Source organism: Nelumbo nucifera, chromosome 6, assembly GCF_055504915.1.
Source record: "Nelumbo nucifera cultivar China Antique chromosome 6, China Antique-T2T, whole genome shotgun sequence".
In the NCBI taxonomy this organism is placed as follows: Eukaryota; Viridiplantae; Streptophyta; class Magnoliopsida; order Proteales; family Nelumbonaceae; genus Nelumbo; species Nelumbo nucifera.
Window position 1 is genome coordinate 7,717,449 of NC_142654.1, and position 9,810 is coordinate 7,727,258.

General features: G+C 36.6%; 1 protein-coding gene across 3 annotated transcripts; it reads right to left on the minus strand.

The window, feature by feature from the left end:
• Window positions 1–2,188: 2,188 nt before the first annotated feature.
• Window positions 2,189–9,553, minus strand: LOC104604544 (uncharacterized). 3 transcript variants are annotated; one of them, XM_010268922.3, is made up of 4 exons: window positions 9,348–9,553; window positions 3,709–4,079; window positions 3,403–3,609; window positions 2,189–2,800 (listed from the first exon to the last, which is right to left on the minus strand). In XM_010268922.3, exons 2-4 carry the CDS (start codon window positions 3,979–3,981, stop codon window positions 2,483–2,485), a joined length of 798 nt encoding a protein of 265 aa, XP_010267224.1. In that variant the 5' UTR covers window positions 3,982–4,079; window positions 9,348–9,553; the 3' UTR covers window positions 2,189–2,482. The 3 variants fall into 3 exon arrangements, with proteins under 3 accessions (XP_010267224.1, XP_088745370.1, XP_088745369.1); XM_088889244.1 differs by lacking the exon at window positions 9,348–9,553 and adding an exon at window positions 9,212–9,234; XM_088889243.1 differs by lacking the exon at window positions 9,348–9,553 and adding an exon at window positions 9,040–9,161.
• Window positions 9,554–9,810: the final 257 nt, after the last annotated feature.

The window sequence follows — 9,810 nt, forward strand, 5'->3', positions numbered from 1 at the left end:
ATTTGTTGACTTTGAAGGAAAAAACGGTTTTAGAGAAAAACGGAACTGATCAGATAGCCGGTTCCCGGCTTTTCCGGTTCGACCGTCCGATCCGATCTGATTTGAAAACAGTGGAAGAAACAACACAAGGAAAAGGACACCTGGATCTTGAGCTTAAAACAAGCAAAGCCCAGTAAAAAGAATAAAGAAAGAAGAGGAAATGGCGTACCTGGATCTTCAAGAACTCTTCTTTACTCATCCCTTGCACTCAAGAGAAAATACACAATGGGAAATGAAAGAAAGCTGATGGATTCAGTAACCAAATAGCTGAAAAAGAGGAGAAATTATACAAAACCCAGATAGTTTTTTCCCCAGCTATCCTCTTCTGGGGGGTTTTTCAACTAAACACAGGGAACAAGAGATGGTTTCTGAGCACAGGAGAAGAAAGACAACAATGTTCAGTCTTAAATGGAGAGAGAGAGAGAGTTCAGAGGAGGTCGGTGAAGTTGTGAATATTAAACAACTTCTCATCCCTGCCTTCGTCTATTTCAGGGCTGTGTTTGGCTCTGAGAGAGAAGAGCGAGCGAGCTCTAGCCTCCCCTCTCTTTTGCCTTTATTTATTGGTTGTTTAATTTTTAACTTTTTCTTCATTTCCTTTACCTGGTTTTCCATTTCAATCGGCTCACGTCGACGACATCGACTAGGTGTGACATGGGTGATGGGATCGGAAAGTGCAGAAAGGGCGCGTATGATGGAAGTATTGCCACGGTTCCCGATGTCCTTGACGTTCTCGACGCCGGGGGAAGAGATGGGTGATGGGGGAAAGGGAAGACGACGATTTGGATGGAAGGGTGTTTGAAAAGAAGAGGATGTAGAAATGGGAGGTTGTTGGGTGTGACGAGTATGGTAAGGTTAAGCTACGAATGGCCAACTGGTGGGTGACATCCAGAAGCAGTAGCATGTGTCCCTGTGTAGGAAAAGAAAATACTAGTATGTGTGCGCCTGGAGGGATTCGTCGACATCTTGTCGGTAGAGAGAGAGAGGCATGAAAAATAGAAAGAAAGGGGAAAATAATTGTTGTCCTATAGACTGTAGCCATTGAAAAAGAAAGGGGAGGAGAGAAAGGGGAAGGGGAATAAGAGAGATCGGAGGAAGAGAGAGAAATGTGAAAGAATATGAGGTAGAAGGAATTACGGCCGCTGCTGTTCCTGTGTCACGAGGTCGGAGAGGATGAACAGTACTTTTTTTACAAGGATAGTATAGAGATTAAAAAATATTGCAACGGCAGATTTCAACGAAAAGCTATCGGAAAGCGGGTCTTTATCGCAAAACAAATAGAGGGGGGTGTTTGTCACAGACTCCATAATATAGGAAGGGTCTTTGTAATTTACCCTTTTTTTTTATTCATGATAAAATATCCAAGTTTCCTCCACGCAATCGTGGATTAATTGGATGATATGTAGTTCAAAACACATTAAATACAGTATGAAACATTTGATGGGTCTGGTGTGGTTTCAATCACACCACAATGGAGCCCAGTGAACTCAACTACATCATGCATAACTCGGGTTGCTCACATCTTATTTTTTCTTATTGGAATTTTTTTTTTCTGAAGATATTGCATTACCCCAAAAAATAGTTTCTTTACTTCTGATGTCTGAACTGAAGAACTTATGATGATGAACGAAATAACTTCTCCAAATTCTTCAAAATTCCATGTTTACTCAAAGTAATAAAATGAAGGAAATACTTTGCTTTTTTTTTTTTATTCTGTAAAACGTCACTCCTTTGTGGCTCCAAATTCCTTGTGAACTTGAAGTAGGACTCAGTCTGGGCTTCTAGGCCTCTATTGCAATGCAGGAAAGCTACCCACCTATTGTTAGTTTGCTCCTTCATTTCACACTACTTAACATGTTCCCCTTCTTGCCATTAGAGTATGAGACGAAAGATTTAAACATGGGGAAAACCAATTCAGCTGGAAATTACATGGTGGGATTGACAAAAATGATGATTTTTATTGCCTACAACATTTGATAGCAAAATCTTTTATCTCGTCCTCTTGCTCTGCAGTTTCTTCTTTTATTCTTAATCCATTGACATTGGCACAGCTGAACATGTTAAATAGTGTGAAATGAAAGATTGAGGTATTGCTGTATCCAGAATCCCTGAGAATTTGTTCCATAAAAATACGAACAAGACAACTCAAGGATTTGACACAATGAAATATGGATTCACATGCATGATGCATGCATATATCAGTCAGTTAAATAATTTCAACGACTCGGTTATGTGAATCCAGTCACCGACGCATTGGATTCTGTCATTCCAGGGCTATACACTTTCTACCCAACCCTACAATTCAATTTGAGGGTATCTGGGCATGAAGATAGTACCTAGCCAAGGTAACATCCTATCCAACATTAGGAACACTAATCCAGCAACCAGCATCATCTCAGGTAATTGTACCAAATAAAGAAAGAAATATAACAGAAAAAACCCCATCTCAGGTATAGGAAGCAGCTTCCTGGGAAGATGAGTTCTCTGCAGTAAGCCAAGCTTGTGTAGCCACTAGATCAGGAAGCACAAGTGCACCTGCTTTCCTCCAATTCTCAGCATCAGGTGACTTGAATCTATCCAACAGCAATGCATGCATTCCTATGCTCTTTGCCGGCATGTAATCCTTCCGAAAGCTATCTCCAATATGCAAAGCTTCTTCCGGTGCAATATTTCCAGCCTTCTGCAGCGCAATCTCATAGATTCTAGGGTCTGGCTTTTCCACGCCTTCAAGACCAGAGAACACACCAAAATCCCATTCGAATCCCTGAATTGCAAAAAAAGAAAGAATCACAGATATGAGATTTGCAAGTGCATGGAAGACACACATATAATCAATCATACGCAAAATTTTTATCATTTTTCAAATAACCAAGACACCTGGTTATTGATATTGACGAAGAAAAGGTTAAACAATGCACCACAGAGTTACACTGGGAAAAAATTCTAGTAGCTGTGTCTTCATCTATAGTGGAAAATCTTTGGAGAACTAGAAGGATAATTTCAGAAGCACACTAGAAACCAAAGTACAACATTCAAACTAAGCAATCATGGAATGGTTTCGTTTGAGCAAAAAAAGGGGTCTTTTTAACCCTTCAAGTCTTTTAAGAGAAAAAACACTAACAATTGGGGGTAGCCAAGAAGATGAACCAAATTTCTCTAAAAGAAACTTCATCTAGCCACTTGAATTTTTTTTTTTTTTTTTTCGGTAAAGAAACCACTTGAATCAAGATGATCAACTTTACCAATGCAAGTTCTACCAAACCTTTAGTCAAGTACTGGGTGAAGTATAAATAGGAACAAATCAGACCAAATGTTAAATAAGTTGATTTTCAGAAGGAATCCATGAATAAAACCAATGTGTTTTACCTGTTCCAAGCCCAAGGCAGGAAGGATGACATCCTGATACCGGTATTCGGCATTGCTCACAATCCCAACAGTGATTCCTTTTTCACGCACCCATCTTAGGAATGGTTGGGAATCTGGAAAGATGGTATAAGGAGCAGAGGAACCAAATACAGAATATATGCGTTTGAAAACCTTCTCAAATGTTTCATCGTCATATTCATAGCCTGCCTGCCAACAAAAGAAGATACTATTTCATAGCAGCATTGGGAAATACATTGACAAGAAAAGACTGATGGAATGACCCAAGTATGTGATATTATATCCTACCCTGATAAAGGAGTCTTTGACGCATGATTTCCACCAGACAATGTTTGGCATTTTTTCTGCATAGCCGAAACATGGATATTGCTTTGCCATGTTGGTATATGCATCTTTGAATCCCTCATGCATGCGCTTGTAGTCTGGACAAGGCAATCCAACAGCTTTGGCTGCCATACAGTAGTAGTCACCAAGTTCTCCTTTGTAAGCTATAAGTGTGCCAGTTACATCAATGGTTACACAACGTAACTTTAACAACATAGACCACGGTGATGACACCATACTGCCACTGCTTGGAAATAAATGATTCAGATAGGGGGAAGAGAGATCCTCTGGACAAATTCAATAAATTCAGTGGCTACGCATGTGCCAGATCAACACTGTGCATAATGAGACATCAGAAAGATATTTTAGTTAAAAATCAATCAGATGCAAGAGGATCAGTATACTCAAGCATGGAATACAATTTTATTGCATAAGTAGAAAAAGGACCTCCGCAGGTCTTCAATTAGAGACACAAGATATTAACACAAAAGACTATAAGCTAAAATGTAAATTCCACCGTATTAAAGTTGTATCAATATTAAAATCAAATGGAAATGCAGAAACATAATTCTTCTGAAACTAAAGTAAGTGTATTAAATAAAAAAAGTATATATGATCCTTGTACAAAGAGTTTCTGTACATTATACACAACCATTAAGGACCCCCAAAAAATCTATTTTCAAAAAAGATACAGAAACATAATTTCATTTCCTTAAATTAGCTCTCTAACTGTTTATGTGGAAAACTGAAGGATGTAACTCATGCTACCAACCCTTTTTACGTGACATGGACTCATGATCCTTCAAGCCTGTTCCACCATATGAGGTTGACTACATAAACCCTGTTCAGCCATTCAATGCCATATCCATTGTTAAATTATGAGCCCTTAAATCATTTCCCATTATTTCAACCCATGTCCTTTTTAGTCTGTCCCTGGCTTTTTCAGGCCCCTCAACTTGTAATAGATCACTTCTTATTGGTGCTGTAGATGATCTTATCTACGCATGAATAAATCATCTTAGTCTACTTTCCCTGATTTTATCACCTATTAGAGCTACTCCTAGGTTCTTCCAAATAAGTTTGTTTATGGTCATATCCTTTCTAGTTTTTCCACTCATCCATCTCAACATTCACCTTTCTTCCACTCATTATTTGTACATGTTGTTTCTTGACTGCCCAACGCTCTGCCCCATACAACAGTGTTAGCCTTACAACTGTTTTATAAAATTGTCTCTAGCTTAAGTGGTATTCTCCTCTCATGTAATACTCCAGATGAACCCTTCTATTTTGTCCATCCTGCTCTAATTCTATGCATGACATCCTCTTCAGTCTCTCCCTTGTTATAGATTGTCAACCCAATATAACAGAAAATGTCACATTGAGATATCTCTGATTCTTTGATGAGTAATAGAAAATATTAATGGTAAAAGCATAGCAATGTACAACAAAAAACAGAAAATCCCCAAAAAGCCATAACAGATAAGGAAATGTCAATGAACAACCACATGTACTACTTTACTAAATCAAATTAAGCTTCACTTTCTGTTGATATGTTTGGTGGAGCAAGCTTCCTAGTTGTATACTCTTTGTTCTAGTGGTTGTTTTATTTTACTTATCAAAAGAAAAAAAAAATTAAGCTTCACTTTCTAGATTGATTTTTTTCTCAAATGCATATGTTACGTTATGTAGTGAGTGAAATCTTCCACATTTTACTCCTAGAAATAAGAAAGTTTTCTTGAAAGTATCAACAAGACATTATCTCAAAAAGGAAAATCAGAAAAAAAGAGAAAGGACAATGGAGCATCATACAGAAAGTAGTATTTGCCCTAGTGAATAAAACACTCTAGAATAAGAAAATTACCTAGGGAATAGAAGGAAGCACCCAAGAGAAATCTATAGTCAAATTGCACCAAGAAGTTTGGACAATCTAAGGGAAATTCATTCCCTTCCAGGAGGCCCAACTCAAAACATTAAGTTAATCTACTTGAATAGCCAATATTGTGCATCACAAATCTTGAAGTTCCTTAAATCTTCACTGAAACAAGCAAATAGAATGTCCAAGGCAGTTACTTAGCCCTCTACCCCATTATTCCTTCATTTTAGCTAAAAATAGGAATAATCCTCTGTTGAAATTGAGGTGAGATGGGTATTATTTGTATTAAATATTAAGAACTAAAATATAGTCACTTATCTAACAGATTTTGCAAATGTGTATGCTGAAAACTAGGAGAACCAAGCCAAAACATAAAATTGAATATGAGGGATTGGTTGCAGATAATTGTCCCTATGTGACAGGTATATTACCAATATATACAAAGAAAGTATTTTACATTACACAACCTACAGTAACACAGTACACCAAACTAGCTTGTGTCTTCACAATATGATCCTATTGTTTGATTTGAATATACACTGTTAATTTATTTAATATTGAAAAAATTCTTATATAATCAATACTTGTTAGAAATAATTCCATATTTTTTTAGACCATATATCCTGTTTCATAAAAAAAAATGTGATATTTAACAAAACAAGGGATAAAAAAGTGAAATAAATGGAGAAAGTTTGTATTTTGCTGCCTTGCAGGCTTGCAGCTTTGTTTCACTGCATTAGCCTTTCTATTCTAATAAAATTCCTTATTTATCAAAAAGCAGGTGAAGAAGGAAATTGTATTTCATGTAGCTGGTGAATAAAAGAAATGGATGCAAGAACTCTATGCCTAAGCATATAACTAGAAAAAAAAAAAAGTCATGTAATGGGTGGAACATCCATATTAGTTATAACTAGGAACATGGATCACATAATCCTCAAAGAATATATACTGCTCTTTTCATGAGAATAGCAGTTAGCAGAACATTCCAGCCTTGCACATATTTAATGGTTGTGGTTTCAAATTTTCAGTAAACTAATTTATGTTAAGGTTGCAACTTGGGCAGGCTCAGGTTTGGGGCTTTGTCAAAATTTGAATGGGTCCAGCCTGAAAACTCGGGCCTGATGCAGTGTAAAATCTTAAAATTGGGTACCTGACTTGCACCCCTAATTTATGTTGTTTAAATTATATGACTGTACAAACTGTAGAAGAGCTTCATGTTGGTCTTTTTCTTAACCCCCACCATCCCATAGTTTTTAATGTGGTTCTTAGGTGATGAGGCATTTTTTTCATGGTCAACTAGTAACTCACTTTGGTGTTTTATATGGGAAGTGTACCAATTTTAGGTTTATGCAGCTAAACCATATCACATGGTATAAATAAGGGTAAAATGATGTAAAAACATCGTAAAATATCAAATTTCAATTTAGAAAGCACCAAAATGGGTCTAGGAAAAACCATGGCAGTGATGGAAAATCAATGTGCTGACACTTCACTGCAATAAAGGATTTAAGTAGTAGCATTCGTCATGTATTCCTCACAAGAGGCCTTCTCATCTACTTCTTTCTCAATTTCTAGAAAGCTTTCTGTTCTTACAATCAACTGATCAACCAAATTCACTCTACTTCAATCCTTGTTTTATCTATTTCTTACAACTACCTAGCCTTCCACCTAGCTATTGAACCCTAGATACGGTTTCCAATTTATAGGATTTTCCAGTAAAAAGAAACATGGTTGTCCTGCCAGTAGAAAACGGGAATAACGGGAAACACATCAATTTCTTTGATCAAGGTTCTACATAAATGCCTTCATAATAAGGCTATAAAAGATGCACAAGTCAAGTGTCTAGCAGGATGAGGTTCAGTGCAGATCTAGTCTTTTTAGTCCCCTAAAATATACTTAGTTGCAATTTTAGTTACTTGCTACCAAAGATATTGGAGCTGAAACATTTTGGGTTGTAAACAGATTGAATTGAATTTATAATTGGGTTTGAATCAAATCTTCTCCATCAAATTTATATCAGATTCTAACCAAATTTGGCTTAAAGTTGGATTGTGAATAGCATAAATACATTTAACTTAAAATGATCAAACTATTATATGTTATTAACAAAATGAACTAAAGATGACTTTTTGACATTCTATATCATAAACAAAATGAACTGAAAATAACTTGTATTAAACTCTAACCTATAACCATATGGTAAAAAGACAGCATCCAAACCAACTTTACTAAGGCTGCATTTGGAACTGATGTAAAACATCATCGGTGTAAAAGTACACAGATGGCGTTTTACATTGAACCATTAAAAAGTAACCATTTGAATTTCGAAAAGTGTGCATGAGAAAAGAAGTGTTTTACATCGATTTTATCAATGTAATATTTGCATCAATAATCGATGTAAAACTCTGCTTTAATGAACTTCGACATCGATTTACGACAAAATCGAACCGGCATAAATATTTACACCAATAACGTTTTACATCGGTTCCAAACGCAGCCTAATAGATGCAACATATATATTAAGTACATAAGCATATATATCAAAATTGAATCGAATCAGATCATATCAGAACAAAGAAGGGTAGATCCGTATTTGATCCAATAATAAATGGGTCTAATTTGGGTCACCCTTAACCAGATTGAATTTCGGATTTGAATTTGGACAAACAGATGCTGTTTGAATCCCTAGAAACATTGCAAATGAAGGAAATGGCAGCACTGCCAAGGATGATCCATTTCCCTAATACAGGCCCTGTCAAATTTCATATTGGCCACATTCAAGTGGTCAAATAGGAAGAATCAACATCCTCCTCAAATGGGAAGCAGGAAAAAAGTATGAGTTTGTAACAACAAGGACATTTCTTGGATAATCAGTCCTGAAAGAGCAGGAAGATAATCTCCATCGTTGTAGTCATAACTGTTGATGGAAAAGCCAGCCATTTTTTCACTGCTCATCATCAACAGAACTAAAGAAATGGATCGCCATCAAAGAAATAATTCAAATCTCAAGTACCTGTCGAACTGTCAAGTGCACAAACTTAACAAACATTACAAGTGAAGAGCACATTAGATTGATATGGCATTGCTCAAAACTTTACCAAACTAAACTAAAATAAGGTCCTAACGCGGCATCACTTCGTCATAGAGGATCATTTAAAGAGATCTACCACCAACAACTTTGAAAGCACAATTTCGGAAATGCTAAATACCAAGCAAGACAAACCCAAGAAGGAAAACGCTCAGAATTCGAGGCATTATCAAAAACCAAGGCAAGAAATCAAAAGATAGAATGATTTTCAGTTCAAGTTCGAGAGCGAAGGGAGGATCCCAAACTATGCAGATTTATGATTCATCTCTGGTTTGACTTAGCATATACCACTAAACAAGAAAAAAAAATTCATAGCAAGGGAGAACAGCATTACTAGTATGACAGGTAAAAGAGAGTGAGAAAAAGCAATCGACGATCTCAAACCAAAAATGAGCACACCCAGAACTCCGAAAGCTCAAAACTTGATAAGACTTCAGTATGAGTTTTCAGAGAAAGAAGGCATAAACTAATATTGCATACTGGCACCATCTAAATCAAATAATTACCCAAAAACAAAATAACAACAAGAAGAGAAACTTGCAGCATATCCAGTAGCTCTCAAATGGTGATAAATATAAACCAAGATCAGAGAAATACAGAAAAAGAAAAGGAAAATCAGGAAAAGGAGAAGTTGGAACATACCCAGAAACTCAAGCAAAACAAAATCCCTGATGCTTCGACGAATTCGCCATTCTTTGGGGTCTAGGTAAGCACACGGCTAGTTTCCAGTGAGATGAGAGTACCGAAAGCAGAGAATTAAAAGGGAGGGAGGGGAAGACCTTGACATCACCTTCCGACATTTTTTTCGTACTTAGTAATAAATGTCAAAATTTCAGAAAACTATGGTCGCTTGCAGCGGTATTTTATTCACGTTAATAAATAAACAACCAAGATGGGGCTCTGTTAACCAGAAGGTCCAAAACCCATATGCTTCTTTACGTAAGGAAAAAGAAAAAAGAAATAATTTACGCGTATAAAGCATGTACATTTGTACATGGAGGTTGAACCACCATGGCTGTCGGATGCAAAAAGGTGATGAGCTCCTGCTAAAAAGTTGATTTTGAGCTTTGATGTGAGATACTAATAAGATCCAGTGATCCACAGC